Source organism: Dicentrarchus labrax, unplaced genomic scaffold, assembly GCF_905237075.1.
Source record: "Dicentrarchus labrax unplaced genomic scaffold, dlabrax2021, whole genome shotgun sequence".
Taxonomy (NCBI): domain Eukaryota; kingdom Metazoa; phylum Chordata; class Actinopteri; family Moronidae; genus Dicentrarchus; species Dicentrarchus labrax.
This window is the reverse complement of record NW_026136710.1, coordinates 15722175-15748225: the sequence shown is the minus strand read 5'-3', so window position 1 is coordinate 15748225 and position 26051 is coordinate 15722175. Positions and strand designations below refer to the sequence as shown.

The following is a 26051-nucleotide window of genomic DNA, read 5'->3' as shown; positions in this document are numbered from 1 at the left end:
ATAGGCAGCCAACAGTGAGAATATTTGCATTTTCTTCATTTGGTTTGTGAAAAAAGTTAAAAGTAAGAGAAGTTCCACTTTGAAACCCAGTGCTTTGTAAACATAGTATTTATATTTGTGATGTTGCCCAGGTTTTGCATCATGGCTTATGAAATAATGTTCTAGCCTGACTTCTTAAAGAGAAATTATCCTCTTTAAGTGATCCATGAGCATATCTAGGACACCAATACCAGTATTCTGTATAATCCAGCCAGTGGTTGTGGTCAAGCCACATGTTGTGGTCTGTTATACTGTAGCATTTCTGTATACTGGCATCATTATTTGATTTCTGTGATATTTTGTTTTTGTCGTTTTTCTTCCTTGTTTTGTTAATGTTTTTGGCGACATTGATAGCAGTTGACATCCCAAAAAATGCTGGTAAGTTGTATGCCTGCAGCTGGATTGCTCAGCTCAGATTGATGCACTGTTTTGAGGTTGTAGTTGGTTTGTTGGATTGAGATCATGCTGATGTTTTGTCGTAATATCTGAAGTGTGCCACTGTGCAGCCATCATATCACCAACCCCAACACTTTACTTCCCCACCGACATCGTCAGCCTGCTGCTGCCCCACAGTCACGACTTGCCAGCGTTCTTCTTTCAGAGCAGATTCACTTGCATTGCGATGACATGTCTGTATGCATGATGTGGAGGAATATTTGCACTTTCACACCAGATCCCAGGGGGTAATGGCACTAAAGAAAGAGTCGATTGTCTCATTGACAATTGGCTGGCCAATCGGTGTAGCCAATTCAGCTCACATGCTGATGCTGATGATGTTGAGACAGATCTTGTCACACAAGGACGTAGAGTCTAAAAAGCCATGGAGCAGTCACATGTGGCTGTGATAGCTTTTAAGGATCATAGGAAAAAAACCAAGAACTCCTCTTTATTTACCTCCTATGGGGAAAAAATGTAAAGTTGATAAAAATGTAAAGTTGATAAAACCTTTTTCCATGCCATCACCATGTGGGATCTTGTTGTTACGTCACTGAAATCAGGTGGAATGTAAATATAGTGGCCAAATGCATAGGTTATTGTGTTTAAGAGGATGGGTTAAGCCCTTTTCACACAAAAACCAACCATTATTTAAAAAATATCTCCATTTAGAATGGTTATTCTTTGAGAAAAAATACCACACAATGAACTTCTGTCTTCCTTAATGTCATCTTCTGCTCGGATGGCTTGTAGAATGGTTAGTAGGCAGTCATTTTAAAACAAAAATTTTGTAAACTCCCTTAGGATCTTGAATCAGATAAGAAGCGTTTGCAAGCTGCCGAATACTTCTGTACATACTCCTATATGCCATAACCATTCATTTTTAACATCCCAGGCGGATAGGGTGTTTGTAGACTGGAGAGAGAGTAGACTTTTTGCTTCATTTAGTCAGCTGACAACAAAGTTTAACTTACCAAATTCTCATCACTTTCGATATCTCCAAATCAGGCACTGTGTTAAAGGTGTATTTCCAAACTTTGAAACCATGCCAACAAGTTGCCCATTCTATGATCTCATGCTGCTTCCTCCTGACTCCAGGCACCTAATGTCTCGTTTTGTGTCCTTGTTCTTCACCTCCGCATCCACTCACCATCTCAGAGAAGCCGGGTCTAACGAGCTGGAGCTTGAGGTGTCAGACGATACCTGGAATTAAGCTTTGACTAGAATTCATACCTGTTTTATCAATGTTAGATACAAATTGATTCAATTCAAAGTCGTTCATCGATTGCATTATTCTAAGCTTAAACTGCATAGAATCTATCCATCGCTTTCTCCACTGTGTGACCGATGCGGAGGTGCAGAGGGTTCGTTATCACATCTTTTTTGGTTATGTCCTCAACTGCATAAGTTCTAGTGTGATGTATTTCAGTGGCTTAGTCTGGTCTATAACTTGGACATTGCCCCTGACCCAGAGCTGGCGCTCCTTGGGTGCTCAGAGAATGCTCTCAGGTACTCGCCTGAGATACAACAAGCACTAATGCTTGGCATGATTCTCCTGGACTGGAAATCCCCCACTCCCCCTTGCTTTCTTGCTTTCGAAAATGGCTCAACGAAATGACTGGGATTATCCAGATGGAAAGGATACGCTTCCACAACTCTAAAACACAAAACCGCTTTCTGAGCATTTGTGGTCCATTCATTGGCTATCTTAAAGACATCCTTTTCTGTAGAGATGTGCTCTTGACCGTACTGCAACTTGTATTTTTGTAACACCTGGCCATGTAGATGACAGCAATATTACATTCATCCAAGACGCACTTTTAATTTTATCTGGCAGCTCTGTTGTTCTGTGTTATTCTGTTGTTGTTGTTGTTGTTGTGTTTTTTTTCTTCTCTGTCGCTGTGCTTTGTTTACATAAAACCTGAAAAATTTGAAAATAAAATATTAAAAATAAATAGATGAATAAAAATTGTGAAAGAAGCAAAGGATGTTCTGGTTTCTAAACTAAACAATTAGTACAGTAGAATTAGATAGGCCTGACAAGACAAAATTTATATCATTATACAACTAGGAATGCACCGATCATATACGCTGGAGTGGTATCTGTGCATTATGAAGCAAACTGAGTATCAGCCACAAAGTGACCAATCCACACAATAGTTTCTTTGTCAGTGCCATTATAACTTTTTGTGTTTCCATTCATTCCGTCATAGCATCATAGCATACTGCTCACTTAGTTTTTAGTGCCACAGCAATCCCTAGTCTCATGTTACCTTACATAAATGATTACAAAGTGTTTCACAGGTTTTAATTTTTTGAGAGCACTGGTATCCCATCGGTACTTGGTATCAGCAGATATCCCAAATTTAGAATTCGTATTGGCGAACACAAAAACTGGATCAGTGCATCATTACTTGGAAGAAAACATGTTTTCTCAGTTTCCACCAGTGGTATCTAGCTATTAACATCCTTTTGATTTTATGTGCCCAGATTTTTGGTATTTGAGATTTCTACCTCCAGTCCAATACAATGGGAGTGATTGAAATGTCTTTGCTGCACACTAAGCACTGAAAAAAAAAAATCTACATTTGGGATGCAAAAGAAATGCCTTTTGTTTTTATTGATACACCAACTGTTCCATATTCAAAATTTAGTGTAAAAATGTTTTGATATTTTTTTAATTTCCAGTTTTTCCACTATGGTTTGTTGAATACACACTTACAGTCCTGGTTACTCTGGATAACCCATAGACCATGCTGTGAACAGGTTTTTGTGGTAGTATTAGCTACTGAAGAACATTAACAAGGTGTTAATAGGTAGAAACCACTAGACTAAATTGGGGCACTTTTACCCAGGAATCTTAAATTGTTTTCTCACAGTAGCATTGTGAAGCGTTTGATTCACAGGAATTTTAGTTGGTTTTGTAGACCAATAACTGTTGTGTCCGCTTTTCTGGAATATGGACTGACTGTCTGGAGCATGACTCAGACAGAAAGTTTCTGGAAGGTCATTGTGGCATGTGTGAAATGGACTTGATGCACTTGCCCAAAAAGTCCCAGTTAGCTCAACATGCACTATCTAAGAGCATTTATATCTGCCTGCTGCATGTAGAAGCTTTAATCCCAGTCATATTCACAATGTGATCTCTAGTACATCCAGTGTTGTAAAATGGCCTTTATATCATGACTTAAGGGCAGGTTTTCTATTACTTTTTTTCCTGTTACAAGTTCCATTTGACTGAATAATGGGGACATTCTCGCAGCCGGAACATTTCTCCACCAGTCTGGGTGTCACTCCAGCTTTGAGGAGGAATGGCCTTCAGAACTGCAGCTTTTCATCAGTTTAATGGAGGAAATACATTATAGTCAGGTGTTATCACGGTTGATTGATCTGGCCACTCACAGAGAACCAGAATGTGTCCTTCCTTATTGGACTCCTTGTATACATGTGATGTCAAAACATTGATGTTATGAAAGCATGATGATAGGCTGTCGTGCTGTAGAACGAACATGTGGGCACATGTTTAACACTTTATATTTCTCTATTTTTTTTTCTCCTTCCACCTACCTCCCCTGCCTCTGTTTTCTCTCTCTCCTCTTGCTCTTATTGTCCCCCTTTGTCTCTTTCTGTGTCTCTCCCTGTGTCTCCAGTCCACTCCACTTCACCTGGCAGCAGGATACAACAGGGTGAGGATAGTTCAGCTGTTACTACAGCACGGAGCAGATGTTCATGCCAAGGACAAAGGGTACGTACAAATAAATTAAAATAAAATAGTAAAGAGGGTTTAAAAGAAGACAGGAAATGGGAGGGCAATGTGCCAGAATTTTGACTTTTTTAAGATCTAAATCTATAATACCATATTTCAGTGGCAGTAGTGGTAGCAAGTATGCTGGTTAATATATGATCAACTGTGCTTTCCATTCCTGAGATATCATCAAGAGTCCTTGCTGCACTTGATTGGATGAACATACCACATGCAATACTTACGTTGGTGGAAATTCTATTAATGTTGTCAAATGCATCCTGCATTATCCATCAGAATTCATTTCTGAATAAATCTGAGGTAAAACTAGGCCATGCACTTACTGAGACGTGATTCATTTTGATTGTAGGTTTGGGAGTTTCAAGTGTAGTTGCTATTTAAGACTGATTCCAGCTGTTGGCTTCAGTTGATGTTATTAAAACTAAAATTAAGCTCATAAGATTTAGGCAGAAAATGTACACCCTCTGATATTAGAGCATAGAGAGGTAAAAGTAAATCAGAATTTATTTGGTGAAAGTATTGAATTAAAGCCATGCTAGCAGCGTTGCTGTCAGGATATCATAATGTTGGTTTGTCTGTTGGTCCCCACTGACATCTGTTACAAGTTTTGTACAGACATTCACTGTCCCCAGTCGATGCCCCTTACTAACTTGCGGTGATCCTCAGACTGTTCACCTCGCGCCACTGTGAGGTCAAAGTTTGTTTAACTGATACCTGCAAGACTAATGACATCCCATCAGCCTCGGCTGTTCTTTAATGTTTAGTGCTAATTGTTAAATGTTAGTATGCTAACATGCTAAACTAATATGGTGAACATGGGAAACGTTATACCTGCTAAACATCAGCATGTGAGCTCAAAGCACAGCTGTGCCTAAGTACAGCCTTACAGAGTTGCTAGCATGGCTGTAGATTCTTAGTCTTGTTACAAAATTCATAATTGAACTAATGAAGAAAAATATAATGGACAGGTAATGAATGATGGTGTTAAGTTCTGATTTTGAATAGTTAAAATGTATAATTATTGTTAATTAGACAGCTTTGTTTTGCACTTCCAGTGGTCTGGTGCCTCTACATAATGCCTGCTCCTATGGACACTATGAAGTTACTGAGCTGCTGCTAAAGGTACACACTCACACACTCACACATACTAGCTCAGTATTTACCGAGGCAGTGGCACAAGATTCTTCATTAATATGGTTATGATTTTCCTAAAAAAAAATGGAAATGAATCCAAAGAGAATCAAGTCCCACTGTTTTGTGGCTTTTATTAAAAACAAGTAACAACTATGCGCCAGTATTTGTGTATGGTGTAATTATAGTGTATTAGTAAGGGCTGACTGCTTACCTCCCTTTAGAACAAGTCAAAAAAATATTTCACAACAACTCAAACTTTGTTGTCCTCTCTTTCTTCCTGTTACTCGCTGCTTCTCCCCCATTTATTCATCCACCCTCCTGTTTTGTTTTTTTTTTCAGCATGGAGCATGTGTGAACGCCATGGATCTGTGGCAGTTTACCCCACTCCATGAAGCGGCGTCTAAAAACAGAGTGGAGGTCTGCTCCCTACTGCTGAGCCACGGGGCTGACCCGACCCTGCTCAACTGCCACAGCAAGAGCTCTGTGGACATGGCGCCCACTCCTGAGCTGAAAGAGAGACTTACATGTGAGTGTGGTACTTAATTTACATAAAGTGCAGCTGCAGTGTACAGCGCTGCTAAATGTGTCATGGTGCTGAATTAATGAATAGGTTGTTTCAGGAAGGGTGTATTTACAACAGTTATGTTTGGAGCATTTGATTTGAACTTATTTCAGCATTGAGACAGTCTAAAAAGTGAATATCAGTCTTTTAATTAGAGAACTGAGAGCTGAAAGTCAAGGAATTATGTGTTTGAAAGGAGACATACTAACATTTCATAGCCAGCAGTTCCACATGCTTGGACTCTACTGCTGCTCGTATTCAGCTGTTTTTTTCATGCGTACTCAAATGGATGAAACATCACAGAGGAAAAGTGCAGACAAGTCCATTATTTTTAGAAACAAGTTTAAAACATGAACAAGAGTTTTGGTCCTTAGCTTCCAAAATCTCTTATGTAAGAAAAAAGAACCCTGCTTAGCTTGTAATTGGACTGCGTACACAGAAAAGTATTGAATCCAAAGGAAGGAAAAACCATCTTGCAACTTGGATGATTAAACAAGTTGGAAGATGTACTCTACATAAACACTTTACACTTCCTAAAGAAAGCGAGCAGAACACAATTAAATGCAAAGGATCCTGGAAAAAGCTCAGCCTCAGTGTGTAAATGTATGCAGACACACACACTACATACACTGGCATAAAAACTGACACAGGTAGAGTTATTCAGGAATTCCAAGTCCATTATTTCCACAGTCAGTAGTGAGTTAGTCCCATTTATAACTCCTGCCTTTTCAATTTCTTTCATACAGTTGCTCATTCATAGAAGCACTACACCTTCACCTCAAGATATGAGGCTGTGGGCAATTTTCAGAAACCTTTCACTCCAAATATCCTTCAACAACTGTATGTCATGTTCCATTTTAATTTCAAGGCGATTCTGATGTGTATTAAAAAAAAAAAAAAACACTTCACAATTTTACTCTTCTTCTCCACTGTTGCTTTTAAAAATACTGGTTTGGTTTATTTTTGTTTGGAACATTAGACTTGCATTTGTGCAGGCGTAAAAAAGACTGTACATCCCCACGCATGTGTTCTCGTAATGGAGCATTTTGCAGATGTATGATGTGTTAATTAAACAGAGAGAGCTCTGCAATTAATTACAATGATTTCCTTTACGTCTGCAGCAACCACAGAGTCAAGGCAGACAAGCCAAGTCTTTGTCTCTGCCAGAAAGCTCTCTGCAAGTCTTTGAAAGTTAATTAGTGAGTCAGCTCTCTTGCTGCTGCACTTGTTGCTTTATCTTTGTAATGAGGCAGATCAGAATAAAGATCAAATGCTACACGAATCACACGCCATCTTAAGTTTGTTTGCAACTGCAGGACAATTTCTCCTGTTAGTTGTTTGTTCTTTGATGAGGGTGTTTCTTTGAAAACATGCCTCAGCGGGGCATTTGCTGCAACAAGACTCGTCACAGGAATACAAATCTAAGACTGAAGATATTTGTTTTCAAAGTCCGACTTACTCCGTGTTATTCTTTTATGTCATGCTATGTGCTTTATGTTTGGGTATGTATTGTATACTTCTAATGTATCGATGTGTCCTCTAGCTGGTAAAGGGGTGTTCCACCTAATTAGACAATAGCTTATAGGGTGTGTCTCTCTGTGTTTGGGGTAGGTATAGATCGCAAGAGTTCAGATGAAATTCTGCTTTTTTCTTTTTCTGAAGGGAGTTGTTATCTGACCAGCACAGACTGTGAAAAGCAGTTAAAATTAGTTTTATTGAACCTTTGATACGCTGACATTAAGCCTTCTTCTCTGTTATTAATCCGGACGTGGGTTACAAGTTTTTTTATTGACAATAGAAAATCAAAATAAATCTTGGTTGCCCAGACGACGAAGAGACGTGAAAACAGTTCAGGGTAACTGGTCTTAAATAAGTAATCCATGTATAGTATTTTATAGGAATAGTTTCACATTTTGGGAAATACACTTATTCACTTCCTTGCTGCCAGGAAACCAGTGGAGACCAAGAAATAGTCCATAGGAAGCTGAGGAAATGCATAAAACCATGGACTTCATGTAGATTTGATTGGTTGATGTTGTCAAATTCTGGATGCCGGTCATTTAATGATAACAATAAGAACAACAATTTATAAATCAGATTAAATGTTCACCATAATGGATCTCCTATCTGAAGCATCTTTAAAGGCTTTCAACAGTTTCTGTTGTACAAAATTATGCTCACAATAATTTTTTAAGAAATACTGGATACTTCAGAGAATAAAATATCCCTTTGGTTGAACCGTTCACAGCACATGTTCATACCAAGGCTGTTAGCATTGATGAGTACTCAAAAGCAGACATTCATTTTTAAGGGTCACAAAACCCAAAACTTTAGGAGGCACTATGGCAAACTAACACGGATGAAAAATTACTTCAAGTTTCTCTTAAAGGAATAAACTGCAGAGGCTGCTTGTGGTGTGGATTTTCTCTCTCTTGACCACTTTCCCTTGAAGATGTGACTTCTGTGTGGCGCTCATACCATTTGTCTGAATGTCTGATTATGTATGCGTGAATGCTGCTGCTCAGTCGGTAGATAGACTTCAACAGGCTCCTTTTATGCAGCTTGAAATGCTTCTGAAGCAAAATAGTTTGTTGTTTGTAATTTTCAGTCCTCGGGGGGATAATCACTTGTTTCCGCTCCAACTCCAGCACACAGACTGTTGCATCAGAAGTTATTAGCTCGCTGGTGAAAACTCTGTAGTATCGGTATGCTGCAAGGTCATTGCAAGTGAAAGAATGTATTGTTACGGTTGGGTGAGAACCTCGTAACTCCTGTTTTGGTCAAGCTTTTCATTCAGTTGAAGCCCCAGATGCTCTGCTGTGTGTTTAGACACTCATGTAACTTTTGGATTTGTAGGAAACCTGTCAAAATAAACTTGTTCTTCAAACTGAAACTGAGGCTGTTCTCTCTGTTCCTAACATGTTGACATTTTGTGTGTGTTCAGATGAGTTTAAGGGCCACTCACTGCTTCAAGCTGCTCGGGAAGCTGACATGGCCAAGGCTAAGAAAACTCTGGCACTGGAGATCATCAATTTCAAACACCCTCACACACATGAGACTGCGCTGGTAAGATAAACATACACTTGATTGTAATTCCTTCATTGGCGCACAGATGCTAAGATGATGTTTCTGTGTGTGTGTTAGCATTGTGTAGTAGCATCGCCACACCCGAAGAGGAAACAGGTGACGGAGTTGCTGTTGAGGAAAGGCGCCAACGTAAATGAGAAGAATAAAGAGTGAGTGCTGTTTTTATCTGCTCATAAACACAAAAGGAGGTCATGGTTATCTTTTTATACAAGCGGTTAATAAATTGATATTGGTATTTTTGCACTGAATGAGTGTAATGGTTCATCCTAGAGTTACAGAGAAACTGTTGTTGTTTGACAGTGTTTCCTAATTAAAACAGTTGCACACTAGATGACTAGATGTTTAAGTGTTTACTGCATGTATGCATGAACAGAAACAACACATACTAATGTTGAACACGCTCACCTTTATCCCCTCTTTTTCTCTCATCTCTGTAGTTTCATGACTCCTCTCCATGTGGCAGCAGAGCGTGCTCATAATGACATTATGGAGGTGCTACAGAAACATGGTGCCAAGGTTAGACTTATCTTCATCTTCATCCAATTATCTATTTATCTCTTTACTTCCCCCTTAATCCGTTTCAAATATATGCAGAAAAATATATATATATATATATTAACAGAAAACGACCCTTTTAATGCCAAAGTGATGTAATTGCAGTAAATGTTTCTATAATCTGAAACATCGACATTAAACATCAGGGTTTTTAGTGTGTCAGACCTGCAGAAATTAAAGAGTGAGGGTTTGCTTTAAAGGCTGTCATTTTGATCTTATACTCAGCAGTCATACAGGGTGACATTCAGTATGGATGGAGCACAGATTTACATTAACAGAGTAGAATTGACGATTTTATATATATTTCCATTTTTAACATGGTCCCAAACATAGCTATTAACTGAACTACAGTATGTAATAATCAAAGGTAACTATTTCTACATCTTCCAGGATCACATTTGACATTTCTTTTTCTTGGTCATTTAATGTACTTCACAGAATCCACATAACTCAAGGTTATGAATATAACCCCGGTTCTCTGATTAGTATGAGTGAGTGTCTCACTATGGGAACGCCTCCGCTGCTTGGACACAGGCTTTCCCTCATGTCGTTTTGCCCAAGACACAAATAACTGGTCACCCTGTCTGATACCCTGGGTCCTGTCCAAATAAATTCGTAGTGCACAAGTATGCAAACGCCAGAGCGGGGGATAAAAAGCGACCAGTTCTATAAGGGAGCATGAGCCCATAACCTTCGGGATAAAGGCCGGGGTAGCCGAGGCTAAAGCTAGCAATAAGACCGTCTTCAGGGACAACATTTTCACCTCTACTTGTTCCAGTGGTTCAAAGGGGGAACAGGAGAGAGCATCTAGTACAGTGGGAAGATCCCATGATGGAGCCCGTGGTCTAGATGTATGTGGGTGTTGACCCAACGTCTTCCCATCAAAGCCGATATGGCAGGCAGAAAGAGCTGCCAAGTACACCTTGATGGTTGAGAAGTCCTTACCTTTCTCAATAAGGTGCTGTGAAAATGACAGAACTGCTACAGAACACTGAAAAGGAACAGCTTGTGACTCTGAGCACCAGCTCTCAAACACATACCATTTATGCTCACATAACGTCCTAGTCAAAGAGGCTCTGGCGCACTGAATAGTGTCAGTAACACTATGAGGGAGTGCACCTGTATTCAGGTTGAACAACTCACAGGTCAAGCCCACAGAGCTAGCCCCTCTGGGTCGGGGTGAAATATTTCCCCCCTTGCCTGAGACAGTAGGTCCCTGCGAAGTGGTAAACGACCAGTAGATAAAGCTCCACTAGCCAGTGCTTCCCTGGCCAACGTGGCGCTATCAGGATCATGGACTTGGGGGGGAAAGCATACAGGACAGTCTTCGACTACTTGTGTTCCAGTGCATCCACCCCAAGCGGAGCCCTCTAGTTGTGTAGAGAAAAGAACAGGGGGCAATGAGCATTCTCCACTGTTGCGTAAACGTCCACGATTGCCTGACCAAACCATGACCAAAGCTGTTTCACCTCTGGGGGGTGAAGCTTCCAGTCTGCATACAGTGGGTTTCCCCTGGGTAAACAGATTATCCCCGTAATTCAGAATGCCTGCTACATGTGTCACTCTCAGAGACTGCAGGTGCACACTGCTCCAAACTATCAGTCTGTGTGCCAGTGTGTGTAACTTGAGGGAACTCATCCTCCCCCCGCCTGTTGAAGCCACTATGGTGGAATTATCCGTCCTCAACAAAACATGATGACCTGGGGAGGCCTGGGGGGCTGCCTGTGCGTTAGATACTTTGGGGATCCTAAAAGCAGGGACTGGGTGAGAGACAGCCAGACTGGCATGGGGGCATGGGAGCGGTGGGCTGAGTCTTCCTCGGCAGGCAAATTTTCAGTGCCTCATCATCTCTCTTTTTCTCCTCACATCTCTACTGCATGGAAGTGACAGCTGAGCCGAAGAGACCCTGAGGGACAATGCGCTCTCTCCTGAAGAACCATCAGGCCCATGGCTCTTCCTGTAGCTTGTATGGCCACTTCATGGAGACGAAGGACGTGGTCGGTTAGAACGCAAATTTCTTCCCACAAGGAGGTATCTGTGGTATCTTAGGGGCTCTCACTGACAGAGCCTTGTAGCACTTATCAGTGAGGCTAGACTGGAAGTGGTCTGTCTTTGAGGGGAGAGACGGATCTGAGGAAGAGGGGAGAGCCTCTGGATTAAGGTGGGTCTATGTCTGGGCTCTATCGGGAGCATCTGGCCCCTCACAGTCCAACAGGGAGACTCCCATGATGGGATGATTCCCGCTGTAGGGCTTATCTTAGCTCCGGGAAGATAGGCAGCTTCCACATCTTCACTTTCAGAAGTTTCATGCTGTCAAACCCGAGATTTCACAACCTCTGTTCGGACTGCGGGACACAGGATGCTGAGCCTGGTGGCTGCACGGTTGCACATGTCCTGCATGTCGAGATCCAGTGAAGACGACAGGGAGGGTTTGTTACGTGCCTCAGCAGTGGAGGGCTTTGAAGCCCGGCAAGAGTTAGCCAGGAAGATGGACTCCTCCTCTTCCAGACAACAGGCGCTCAGAGTCAACTGACTCCGACCCACAATCTCTGAAGCCAAAACCCTTGCATCCCTCGTCTGTCTCTTGAGTATGTAGCCATGGTTAACTAGTGTGCTGCAGACCCTAGCGGGGGTGAATTCGCTAAAAAGCTTGATTGCATGCAGCTACTGGGTGGAAAAAAGGAGGGGGTCCCATCCCCCTTCTGACATAGATGTCACTGGTGCCACCCAATTAGGGCTGGTGTAATGTTATTTGAGATTCTGACGAGGTCACGCAGGAGGCACAAAACAAATGCTATGAAAGAGAACCACGTTTGTTTTAAATATTTAAATATTTTCAAATATCTCATTTTATTGGTTGTATTTTTATAGAAAAGCTAAGGAAGTATGTAACGGTCAGATCTTTGCTGATCAGTGTCTCAGATCAGAACTTCATCCAGGTGGAAACTTGTAATTACAGGTTGACAAAATGTAGGAAATTCTTACCTGAACCTGACATTCTGATTAGGCTGTTTGAGTGAAAATAAGTTAACCAGAAAAGTAAATTACATCATTTTCATTCAAAATAACTTATAAGTCTTAAGAGCATCTAAAAGTGGATGTTTCAAGTATGTCCTTTCAAGTATCACAGAACAAAGGTGTTTGTGTTTGCAGGTGAACGCCCTGGACACGCTGGGTCAGACAGCTTTGCACCGCGCCGCACTGGCAGGCCACCTCCAGACCTGCAGGCTGTTGCTAGGATACGGGGCAGACGCCTCGCTGGTGTCACTGCAGGGCTTCACTGCTGCTCAAATGGGAAATGAAGCTGTTCAGCAAATACTTAACGGTAAGCCACCCTTTGTGTGTATGTGTGGGTGGCTGGGTGTGCAGATGTGTAGGTGCAGTGTTTTGGTTGCTATGCACTAGCTAGCAACAGTGGGATCAACGGAAAATGTTTTTAAAAGGTCAGTATTGATAGTTTTTAGACTGAAGGTGCAGATTCAACCAGCCAATCAACAAACAACCCAGTATCTTTAACTGGTCTCATACTGTGGCAAACATTGTTACATTTATTGCGTTTGAGACAAATGTGATAATCTATCAAATGACGTGTGAAGACTTGAATGAATAAATAAAAAGGAAAACAGCCTAGCCGAGCTCTCTCCAAAGGTAACAAAATTAAAATCCACCTACCAGCACTGGCAAAACTTACTAATTAACATCTCATTTGTTTAAATTGTAAAAAAAAAAAAAAAAAAGTTTAAAAAGAACTGTGAGGTTACCAGCTGAAACTCTAAGACGTTACTTCTGATACATAACCCCCTGGAAAACCACAATGTGTCCGTTTTTGCACGGATTAGAGAAGATATATAATGTGTTAATTAGTGTGCGATTTAGAGGTGTTGAATTATTTATTTTTTATTTTTTCATCCTTTCACCATTCAGGCTAGCTGCTTTCCCCTCCTCCTAGTCTGAGCTAAGCTAACTGGCTGCTGTCTGTAGCTTCATATAACAAGAAAGGAAGTGAACAATATGTTTTTCTGATGCCAAACACAGCATTGTAATCATCAAGAGCAAAATTCTCTCCCAAAGAAAGAGTGGTCTCAAAGATTCATTAGTCAGTTGTACGTTCGTTGTACGTGGAGTGACAGGAAGAGGATGAATCATTCTCTTCTGTCCGTTATTATCAAGGTGAAAATCAACAGCGATGATTGTAGAAATTTGCTAATTTAACAACATTTTTAACAGAAAATTTAGTTTTGTAAGTTGTTTGACATTTTCTGATGCAAGATGCCTGCCCTTTAAGTTGTCCACAAACTGACATGTATGTGTGTAAAGTGAACTGAAAGTACTCTGTACCACTGCTCTAGCTCTGTGGTACAACCCATGCAGCCGTGGCATCCTGTGTGACTTTTGTCTAATATCATCTCATTTTGCTTTTACAAGTGTTTTTCTAAGCCTTGTTTCATCTATGTTCTCCTGTGTGTTCTGCTCTGTAGAGAACGTACCGGTGAGAAACTCAGATGTGGACTACAGACTTCTGGAAGCTGCTAAAGCCGGAGACCTGGACACTGTCAAGGTAGTTTGGTTGTCATTTGTCACCCCGATCTTTTTTTTTTTTTTTTATATAGATGACACTCTTTTTTCAGTCATTGTGGTAAATATGTCCTGCAGATGCACTGCCTAGAAAGTGTGCAAATGAAACATTGGGATACAGTATATATGGTGTCTCTCTACGTTCAGACCAACAACATAACAAATGCTTTATGTCTGAGTGCAATGCAAGGGTTTAACAATTAAAAATAATCAATTTGCTTTCATTGAGGCAGACAACACCCGAAAAGTAGTGGGTGGTAAAGAGTTAAATGAGAGAAAAGAGACAATTCATTTTCCTCAAAACAGTCAACATTGCCCTCATGTGAAAAATGGAAATGGACATGGAAAAAAGAACATGACCTCAGTATCCTTGGTATGTGTAATGACACCAGTCGTGGGGAATAATATGCTCTGGGGGAGCAGAAATCTTTTTTAATTGCCTCATTATGATTTGGAAATAATGTGGGATCCTGTCCAGAAAAATGTGTGAAACTTGACCAGCTGCTGAATTTTATAAACCTTAAAAATGCTCAAACACCCAAAACCATGAGAAGTATGTTACTTTACTCTCCTTAAATCTATAAAAAAAAAAAAAACCTAATTGTTTAACTAGTAATGAAAGACTTTCATTAATTACGAAGATGGGCTAAAAACTAATTATGATAATTATAATGTAAATTTGACAGCGACTCATTGAAATTTTGGCACAGATAATCTTGTCCGCCAACAGAGGCTCTTTATTTTTAAATGAAAATAGAACAAAATGTTCTGACCTTTGAGGTTGTTCTTGTTGCTCTTATGGAGTCCTGGTTGGAGTGATTTTTGTTAAATGTCAGGTGGATATCAAATGTTTTCTGCTCATGTCTTTGTATTGTTGTCCACATTGATTCCAGTAAAACTGCAATGCTTTCTTGTTGTTAAAGGCCAGATTTCCCATCTCATAAGATTTTCCACCATAACAGTTCAGTATAATCACAATCATTGTCTGTAGCCCAGTATGCCGCTACTGTTAGCAGTTTGATTTGCACTGGGCCCACTCGTGTTAAAAATGTAGGCGCTCATGATGCACTGTAATATGCCTCGGATAAAACCACCCACCAAATGTCAGGACCTGGTGAGATACGCTAAAGTATGTGACAGAAGTATTTGGTGTAGAGTGGAAATCTGCGTCTTTACCCACAGAGGCAGACAGTAATGGGGTTATCCAGATGAAGAGGGTCTGTCATCCTCTGAAGTGTGATGCTTTGGCAGGTTGGCAGGGGATCGTAGCAGAACAGACGATGATCTCCGGTCTGGCTTTCTGTCAGTTTTTTTTTACCTGACACACACACACACACACACACGGACTAGGGTTAACAGTATGCCGGAGCTACTGATTGACGTTTTAAGAAAAATAACACTGTTCCTGAACTGATTCCTGCCATCTGTTTAAATGTTGAGATGATCACCCCAGACGGCAGGTAAAAAAAAAGACGGGTTGTGTCATTCAGGAGCATTTACATCATTCAAAGCGGTAAATATCATTATAAATGATGTTCTCTGTTATTTATTGCTCCACATTACAGAAACTACAGCTACATGTACGAAGAAAGACATTTCTTTGAGACATAGCAGCTATAATAATGTATCAAATGACAATATGAACGGGGTCCTCGTATTGACCTTTTGTAGTGAGTGAGTTTCAGTTCATTGTTCGGCTCACAACTGTTTTGGTTCATTCTCAGCGCTCACATAGCATCGCTTTGTGCTGCAGCCTGCAGCTTTTTTCAGAGAAGAAGCTCAATAAAGCAGCTGTTTAGCAACTATGTGAATTGCAGACCCCAGCATGTTGTCTTTATCTAATGCACCATTTAAATAAGGTTCACCCTTCAATGTAGGCAACCTTTTGGGGACTGAAATAAATAGAGCTGGGAATCTTTTGATATAAAGTTTTGCTGTAGAAATTAATTTCTCTTTTTGGAGTTGCAATTAAAGTTAATTATCATTGAATAATCAGGCAATTATCTTCTCGATTAATTAATCAATCGTTTTGTCTATAAAATGTCCGGAAAAGTGTGAAAATATATCATTCCCCACAGCCCAGTGTGAAGTCTTCCTATGTTTTGTTTTGTCCGAACAACAGGCCAAAAGATGGTCAGTTTGCTGTCATATATAACAAAGAAAATAATGAAATCCTCACTTTAGTTTGACACCCTTGCTTTAAGAATTTATTAAAACAATAATTTGATTTAATAGTTCCAGATTCAATTTTTGTCAGAAATGTATCGACTAAACGTTGCAGCTCTACATTGATTATTACTGATATTGCTGCTATATGTAGAGTCCTCTTTACTCTTGTACATTTATATATTTAGATTGTGAAATGGAAAAAACCCAGTTGGACACTGTGTACTTGTCATGTCAGCGAGCATGATTGCAGAACGTGTCTCATTATAGTGATAGAAATATCTTTGTAACAGCCTCAAAAAGAAGAAGTTGATCTATAAATGACCCCATGTCATCGTACCCACACCAGCACGTCTCCACATACCTACCAATGTTCGAAACCTGATGTCTACAACAAAACTAAAAACTAATCACATCATTTTAATTGTATGCAGAACTCATATTACACTCGCCCTGGTGCAGATTACACAGCCTTAATAAACAGAAGCCACACTGCAGTTTAAGTGTGGAATAATAGAGAATAAGTCTGCCAGCGGGATGTTTCATTTAATTTCCTCTTGAACAACATCCTAGAAAGTGGTGGAAGTAAACTTTAAAATAAATGTCCTACTGTGTCTCCTCTTACTTCTGAGCTAAGGGTGTAATTGGGTCTGAAATTACAGAAAAGTAGCGTTGATATTCTCTGTGAACAGCAGGGCAGCAGGTCTCTGCCTCAGTTCAGCAGACATGCGTTTTTTTCCTCAACTTCAGTTAATAACTTCAGTATTTTTGTTGCTGTTGGTCCATAAATGCCTTTTCTTTCCGCCTATTTCATTTCACTGATATATTTTTCATCATAAATAATAAGCGTGGGCGGAGGAACGGTGTTACTATTTTCTCTTTCTTTGTTTCTCTAGCTGTCTCCGAAGCACTGTTGGTCTTGTTTGATGTTGGTTTCGGTTTGTTGGTTGTGTTTTTTAGGGAATAAAAATCATGACGTAAACGTTTGAGTCTGGATGGTATATCAGGATGAGACATCACCTCTTTACAAGATGTTTCCTGTGGATATTTCTCCTTTTTTATTTACATTGGGAAAAGGGTTTACATTTATATTTTGTCAATTGCAGTCCACTTTATATCTAACGTCAACATGAGACAATGAGAACATGATTATGTTTTTATACGGTCAAGTTTCACACTTGTATGTCATAATGTTTACCATGTTCACTATCTTATTGTAGTGTGTAAGCATGCTGAATAGCACTAAACACAAAGTCCACCTGAGGAGGCAAACATACCTCTGAATAGTATATTCCATTCCTGCCAATAGATCCTCCTAAATGTTACACTCCGGGTCTTTAATGGCAATCCATCAAAACGTTGAGATATTTCAATCTGGCCTAGCCATAACATAATGTTTTTAGGTAAATTTTAAGTAATTAACATGATGAAAAATGGCACAGAAATGTAGAGACTAAACCTGCTAACTGAACTAAATATTCAAGGCAGATCAGATAAATGTTCCCTGTTCATATTTGTATGTAAATTATATTAGATTTCCCCCATTTATCAGAGAAAAAATATGTTTTGTGATCTAAACTTTGAATCACATCTTTCTCCCAAAGAACTTTCTCTTTTTAGAGCGAAATAATAAAAAGGATAATTAAAATAAATCTTGATTACAATTACTACACGATTGGTTATGCAGCCATAGAGAATAGATTTATTTCTGCATTGCTCTTTGGTAGATCAGCTCTTTAATTTGAAATTCATTTTAATCTTCCCTCTTTGTCTTCTTCTCTGTCTTTCTCCAGTCATTGTGTACGGCTCAGAATGTGAATTGTAGAGACCTGGAGGGACGACACTCCACTCCCCTTCACTTTGCTGCTGGCTACAACAGAGTGTCGGTGGTAGAGTACCTGCTGCACCACGGAGCCGACGTGCACGCCAAGGACAAAGGGTGTGATACTTAAGTTGTGGTTTACATAAAAATAAACATTTACATAATAAATTAGAAAGTCATCTGCAAGTTATGGAAGATATTAATATAATTCTGTGTGTTTGTATAACTGCTGTTTTCCCTTTACAGTGGTCTGGTCCCCCTCCATAACGCCTGTTCATACGGTCACTACGAGGTGGCCGAGCTGCTGGTCAGACACGGAGCCTCGGTCAATGTGGCTGACTTGTGGAAGTTCACGCCGCTCCACGAAGCTGCTGCCAAGGGCAAATACGAGATCTGCAAACTGCTGCTCAAGGTTAGACCTGCATTTTCATCTCCTTACACCTAACTAACTTTCATACCACCGGAGTGTATAAATTCATGCATGGGCAGAGTCGTAGCAATCAACTCAATAAAACTCAGGGGTCGTCACTGCCAGGAAAATCAGTCTAGCGCTGCAAACTCTTAATAAACATACATTTGTCTTATCGTTCTAGATCAAAGTTGATTGAAGGACATGAGGATAGGGCTGGCCGATATATAGCTGAAGAATCCCAATAAAATGTTGTTGTTTTTTGTCATTGAACAATTTTCTTGTTGTTATAGATGAAGAGTCTATTGCCAATACATATAGCTATTGTTTTATTGCCCAGGCCTAGAGAAGGGTATCACCTCCACCTTCATGTGGTGGACATCTTATTACATGGACATGGATGTGGACATTTTATTGATTAAACATTGAATCAGTAAGGAAAATAATCGCCCCTTATAATTTCTCCATTTAAAGAAGCAGTTTCTAAATCACAGTGAGCAAGTACCACATGTTTTTCCTCTGTTGTCTCTTTAGTTCCCTTTGGTATACACTAAGAAATTGCACTCATAGCATTTGCAAACATTAGCATGCCATTTGCAGTTAACATACAGGATGCTTCTGAGTGTGTTGAAGTCTGCATTTTTCAAACATTTAAATACTCCTGTTTTCTTGGTGCAGCTTTAACGCTCTTTAAAAAATACGCTTTATCCTCTTCTGCATACTGCTTCAGAGGACAGCATTCACCAGATATGACTGAGTCTCAGTGAAAGTCTGTTCTGTCATTTTATGCAAAAGCTGCTGACACAATATCATCTGTTACTAATGCAATAAATGACATCTGGCCCCCTGTGAATATTTCGTTTTACTCAGCATGTACAAATCAACAGTATGGATTTTGAAATAACAGTCATCAAAGACCTTTAATTGGCACGTCAGAAGCAAGTATTTGCTAAAAGGTGTGACTTGTCATGCTCTCTGGGAATTTTCAGCCCAGTCGGGATCAAATCTGACCAATCCGACGACAAGGCTGAAAATACTGTGTTACTGTGATACTTGATTGTCACGTCTTGCCAAAATGAGTCCTGTGAAATGTTGCAGGTTCACAGCTGAATGTGTTTTTGTTTTTCCTATCATAATCACCTCCAGACAAGGCTCCGTCACCGCTGTGTTGTTGCCATATGGGGCTGCATAAATTATTATTATATCAACACTGCTGAATTCACACACATAAATACCCACAGCGAAGCAAACACGCATCAGCTGCGGGGAAAATGTGCTGCTTCAAGATTGTTATTTATAATAATAATTCCTTTACTGTCATTGTATCAGCCTTTAAGAAAATAAAACAACTTAAATACTTAAAAAACTAAAACAGAATGTAATAAAAGACTACAATACTACAAAATAAAGTTTGTACAAGGATGAGACAGGTAAAAGCTATTGTGTATTTTTTAATTAAATATTGCAGTAACAGTGTTGTGTGAACAGTCATGTGATGCAGAACAGCATCAGTGAGGTAGTGCAACCAGAGAACTTATTGTGAGATTGAGAAGAAGTTCAGGCTGACAAACTAGTAACAAAGAAAGTGCTGCACACAACAGTTCACAGCAGCAATCACTAATCACTTTGAGGCTAACTTCATTTGAGCAGTGCTGCTGGTAGCAAAGTAAAAGTGGGATGCTTCAGTGAGTGCATGGGTGTGGTGTACGGTGCAGTGGAGCTGCTGGGATGATGATGGTTGAGGGGAGTGGCATTGGGCAGTAAGGGGGGCAGTGTGATGGAAGGTGACGGCTCTCTGGAAAAAAGAAGTTGTGCTCTGGCTTGTGTGGGCTGATTCCTTACAAATGTTGAGCGATTTCCTGGAACCAGCATGCTGGATGATGCGATTCAGTGATTTGAAAGGAATCTATTTGACAACATTACAGACGACCATTAATTGTTGAAGTGTTTTCAATTTGCACATTAAAAGAAACTCAAGTAGAAATTTGAGCCGGATTTGCTAAAAAAATGTAATGCAAGGCTGAGGTGGAGAATTTGATAAAAACAATATGCAACAAATAAATCATGACTAAAAACTGCAGTAGCTGAAAACATCAGACCTGTGTGGAGCAATGTGGGACTTTAAATAAGTCATAAATGTCATATTTCCATCACATTTTCCACATGGTTTTCCACTGCTTGAGGTTTCACTACAGCTCTTTTCTCATTATGTCATCTTAATGCGCCCTCTTCTTCTGCAGTGGCTTAATGGCACCTGACTGGAGAATTAGTTCCACCACCAACTGTTTATCTTGATGTGCCCAAATCGTAATATTCACATAACAGCAGTGGATGGAAATGCAAATGCACATTTGGAAGGAAACCTGACTATTATTAATTAAATATCTTTGGGTTTTGAACTGTTGGTGGCAAAAAAAAGGAACCAAAAGAAGATGTCACCTCTGACTCTGGGAAATTTTAATGAGCAAAGGTGTTAATTGTTAATATTCAGATTAATCTATAATGAAAATAATCATCAGTAGCAGCCCTACAGTGGCTGTCTGACTGCAGTCATCCAATTGTCAGCTGTATGTATGTCAGCATAGATTCCGTGGAGTTCATAAGCATCCGTTGGGGAGATGGTGCTTGCTTTATTCTCCTCAAGTAAAGTCTTTGTGCTTCTTTTAACCCTTTTGCCTGCAGGCATGTGTAAATAGTGAGGACTCAATACTCAGCCATGTGGTGCGCTAGTGTTTAGGGTCATCAAGCCTGACATTCTGTGGTCTGGTGGTACACAGTAGAGCTTTGAGGCCCAAATTATGGAGTCGTTCCTTTAATTTGACTTTGACCTCCAACAGTGAGATGTTTCCCAATGCTCACGGAGACCGGTGCTACTGTAGCTTATCATTGCAGTACTTCAGGAACACCCTCTGCCTCAGCAGCTTTGTTCGCGTTCATCCAACGTAAGGCTCGCTTAACTTAGTGGGAGTTTATTACAAGCGATTGTTCATCCTCGTCTTTGTTGTTGTTTTTTTTGTTTGGTTCAGCGTATCTGGGCGGCTGTCAGGAGCTTTATCATTACATATGCAGCAGGAGGCTAAACATATTCCTCAGCGTCAGTGTGTAAGCCTGGTGTAGCCTCGTGTGCAGATAATTCCCAGTCAGTGCTCTCCAAACAGTCCTGGAGTTCAGAGATACAGCAGCTCCCTCAGGCCACACTTTCAGTAAGAGGTCTGGAGGCAGAGGTTGGAAACGCAGACAGATGATCGATTGTTCAAGGTGGTGGGAAGGTTTGGCATTTTTCCACTCTGGTTGGAAAAGCCTCACACCCGCGAATTTCAGTTGAATTTTTAAGCTTGTGTTTGTGATTCCTGTGTACACATAGCAGCGCCCTCATTTCCCCTTTAACACACACACACACACACACACACACACACACATGCACACAAGTAACAGAGTGTTCCCACACTTTGGTGTTAATCTGCCATGGCCTCGGGATGTAACTGTTCTCTCTTACTGAATAAACTATTCCACAGTTCAGCAGTAGCTTTTCCTTTGTCTACTCTGTTTGTTGTCAACTTTCTATTGTCCTTTTTTTCTGTTGGATTTGTGCTTCGAATGAAAACTCTACTGCATTTGCCCCCAGTACTGTGATATTCTGCAGGCATCTTGTGAGACATACAAAACGCATATTAGCATATTCTTTGTTAGGAAAGGAAAGAAGTGCAAGAACATAATGAATTCCTCCTCATTTACTGAAGAAGTGTCTTGTTAGCACTTGGCATGAAATGTGTGAACTCCAATGACTTATGATCTTGGCTGGATGTGTTGTCATCTCGCAAGAGACCAACTGTCAGCCAAGCCGTGAGACCTCTTCTTGTTTGCGGTTTCTGTTGATGTAGGTGTCTTTCTCTCATTTGTTCATTCGTTGGGGTCGTCACTGTTCACAATAAATACCCAGCTCTGCTTGTGTTTGTAGACATGCAAGTGGCGTATCTTTGGTCAGTCCACCATTGAAGTCCAGTCTGACATATCTCTACTGGGTGGATTGCTGTGACATTTGGTACAGATATCTGTGGTACCCAGATGATGAAATAGTGAAATATCTCAACATATATTGGAAGAAGTTCAATGAAATTTGGTTCAGACATTACATTTTTCCCTCAAGATAATTTTTTATAACTTTAGTGGTCTTTTCATCTAGGGCCACCATCAGATCAAACTTTCAATTTCATCAATACTTTGATGACTAAATACCTGCAAAACTAATGATATTCCCATCAGCCTCAGCTGTACTTTGGGTTTAGTGCTAACCATCATATGTTAGCATGCTAACATGCTGAACTAAGATGGTGAACATGTAAGGTAAACATTACACCTACTTAAAATCTGCATGTTATTGCCTTGTCATTGTCAGCTTTACAGAGCCGTTAGATGGCTATCGCTGTTAGATACATTACTTCCTATGAGCTAGATACTTGTTTAGAGAGAGTTTATAGGTTCTGTAAATGAAACATTTTTCATGAACAGAGTGCAGTCTGAATCCACCGGAAGAGTAACAAAACCGACATTTACTTCTATGTAAATGTCCTCAATTATTGCTTTAAATGGATCTCTATTCAAATTTTCCTGGATAGAGAATAAATTACAGTGGGAATGTGATTACATCAGCAGCAAAGAGATAATAGAAATGAAGAAGTAGAGCAGAAAAACCCTAACACAGATCGGTTCAAAAAAAACTTAAAAAAAAAAAGGGAAAACAGCCATGAGCGATGTATAACGGACAGTTTCAGGCCAGCAGTGGATACCCAGGGGAGTGGTCCCACTACATCAAATTTTAATGAGCGGATTTCAAAACTAACAATGAAATCACAAGTTAAACCGTAACCTAGGAGACAGTAGAATGATGAAAATGTCTGTCGTCCCCCCCCATCTCCAGGGTATGAGTTGTTTTCCACTTCACTAGATGTCCTGTCCTCACCTCTCTACCTCCTTTCGTCTCTCCCCCTCTTCTTCTCTCTGGTGAATTACCTTCATCCACTTCTCACTCGTCACTTGTCAGTGTCTCTTCCTCATCTGAGTGAAACGTTACCACTGGGGTTTAAACGATAAGGGATTGTCAGGACTGATGTTTTGTAGGATAGCTGATATTTTGTATATATTAGTCTTTAAATGTAGTCTTTGCTAAGAGACTAAATTGTCCTCTGCATTTTAATTACAAACACTGTCTACATCATAGACGTTAGTGTGCGTGGACACAGGGCGGATAAACATTTCTTTCTTCCTCATCTTTCTTTCCTTTACACTGAACGCTTCCATTTTGGCCTCCCCTCTCCAGCACGGAGCGGACCCCACCAAGAAGAACCGAGATGGGAACACGCCTCTGGACCTGGTAAAGGACGGGGACACCGACATCCAGGACCTGCTGAGAGGAGACGCCGCACTGCTGGACGCCGCTAAGAAAGGCTGCCTGGCCAGGGTGCAGAAGTTATGTAGCCCCGACAACATCAACTGTCGGGACACGCAGGGACGCAACTCGACACCTCTGCACCTTGCAGGTAACGTGCATGTAGAAACACCAAACAAAAAGCTGCACACAGAGACACACATTCACAGGTCATTTTGAGAAGTAAACACCTCCCTAAATTGAGTAAAGCTCATTTTGCAGACACATTAAAATGAAAGATAAAGCCAGACGCTTTTAGTTACTATTTGGCTGAAGTTTGCAGGATTTAAGCGACTTTAGACATGGTATTCTTGCTGGTGCCAATCACTCTGGCGGCAGTATCTCAGAAACAGCCGACCTCCTGGGATTTTGGCTCAGTGCAGTGCCAAGAACAAGGCAATAAACACATCCCGACAGCTAAAGTCTTGAGGGCAAAAACACTTTGTTCATAGACAGGCGGGGACAACGTAGCAATTTATCAATGATTCTTTAACACATTTTCGATCACAGTAATCATTGAGCAGGTTTACCACGCTCTCAGGTGGCTGGTCTGAAAAGAAAATTGGTTCTCTTATATCAATATTTAAGTAACACATTTTTACATGGATACATTTAATGATAAATAAACTGTATTTATATATAACTTTTCTGAACACAGTTTTACAGTAACAACAACAAAGGAAAAGAGATAAACAATAAACTTTATTGAAATGGAATTAATAGCAGTAAAATCAGTAAGGGTAGACACAGCAAAAAAGGCTGGTAAAATAAGATTTGGGGGAACAGACCCGTGCCTCAACATCTCGGGCTGTGTTAACTGGGAGTCTGACCACGCTGCGCCTTAAAAGTTATCGGCAGGATGTTTAAGTCATTTTAAAATGCACCGGTAGCCTAATGTGTTTTCATCTCCTGGTAATTGTTAAGAACTGGGCAGCAGCCTTTTGGATGAGCTGGAAACAGGCAGCTAATGTATGACCCGAGGAAAGGGAATCACAGTAGTCAAATATCACTCCCAAACTGCATGCACTGTCCTTTCTTTTGAATGATAGATGTGACTAGACAGGAATTGTAAAAGACGGTGTGCCAAATAAAAGGATCTACAATTTAGATAAGTTAAAATGTTTCGTGCCGCCCGGCTCTTATCTCTACATTTTTAAAGAAAAGATTTGACATTTTGGGAAAACGCGATTTCTTCTAGTTGCACATGTTCAGTCCTATTATCTAAAGGCCTTGTTTCTGCCTGCGCATAGGATGTGAGCATGGATTTGCCTGTTAAAACAAATACTGTTTTCAATTGAAGGTCCAGTGTGTACATTTAGGCAGATCTATTTGCAGAAATTGAATATACATAGGTATGTTTTCATAATCGCCTGAGAATAAATGTTGAATATTGTCACAGTTGAATATTATTAAACAATATAAAACTAGTACCTATGGTGTACTGTAATGACCTTGGATCTTCTACAATTTTAAATTTTTTAATTCCTGATAGCAGAAATACTGTGGGCCCTCAAAGGTACACACATACACATACACATACACGTGTATTTATTCAGGATCTGTAATCACGATAATATCAGCCTCAGAGAAAACAAGAGAGATATACACCATTCTGCTAGAGACCCTTTCAGGCATAAACAAACTCTCAAACTACATGAGATTTTTCCTGTAGTGTTTCTCCATATAATGCTCTGGTGGGGAAATTGACATGTCTTTGTCTTCTTATGTGTCTTTTTGGAGTCTGTATTTATAGAGAGTCACAACTAGACTAGCTTAGATAAAGTGTATTAATTAATTAGAAAATGTTTCGCAGCATGACTAGTACTTTTAAAGTTAAGAAAGTGTTGAAAAACACTTTGAAGGTCTGTGATTTTTCATAGATCTGACCACTTAGACACACACCCACGCACCCTCTGCCTTCGTGCACTTGCTTGTGAAAGAAAAAGATGATTATACGCTGTCATGCTGCAGCTGATGTAGGCTGACATGTCTCTCTGTCTTTCTCTCTTTATTTCCTCCTCTCTGATTACCTGACTACATTTTTGTTTCTCCTCTTTTTCTCCATTTATCTCTCATTCC

The 26051-nt window shown here is 40.2% G+C and overlaps 1 protein-coding gene across 4 annotated transcripts in view; it reads left to right on the top strand.

Moving 5' to 3' along the window:
• The window catches only part of tnksa (tankyrase, TRF1-interacting ankyrin-related ADP-ribose polymerase a), an 84051-nt gene that overhangs the window by 42887 nt on the left and 15113 nt on the right, over positions 1–26051 (top strand). For 3 of the 4 annotated variants that reach the window (XM_051412908.1, XM_051412911.1, XM_051412912.1), the window contains 12 exons: positions 394–417; positions 4125–4219; positions 5293–5359; positions 5711–5897; positions 8878–8999; positions 9078–9169; positions 9458–9536; positions 12729–12900; positions 14054–14133; positions 18110–18255; positions 18385–18550; positions 23865–24084. In XM_051412908.1, coding sequence (XP_051268868.1) covers positions 394–417; positions 4125–4219; positions 5293–5359; positions 5711–5897; positions 8878–8999; positions 9078–9169; positions 9458–9536; positions 12729–12900; positions 14054–14133; positions 18110–18255; positions 18385–18550; positions 23865–24084 — 1450 coding nt within the window. The remainder of the gene's footprint in view (positions 1–393; positions 418–4124; positions 4220–5292; positions 5360–5710; positions 5898–8877; positions 9000–9077; positions 9170–9457; positions 9537–12728; positions 12901–14053; positions 14134–18109; positions 18256–18384; positions 18551–23864; positions 24085–26051) is intronic. The other variant, XM_051412909.1, reaches the window with a different exon arrangement.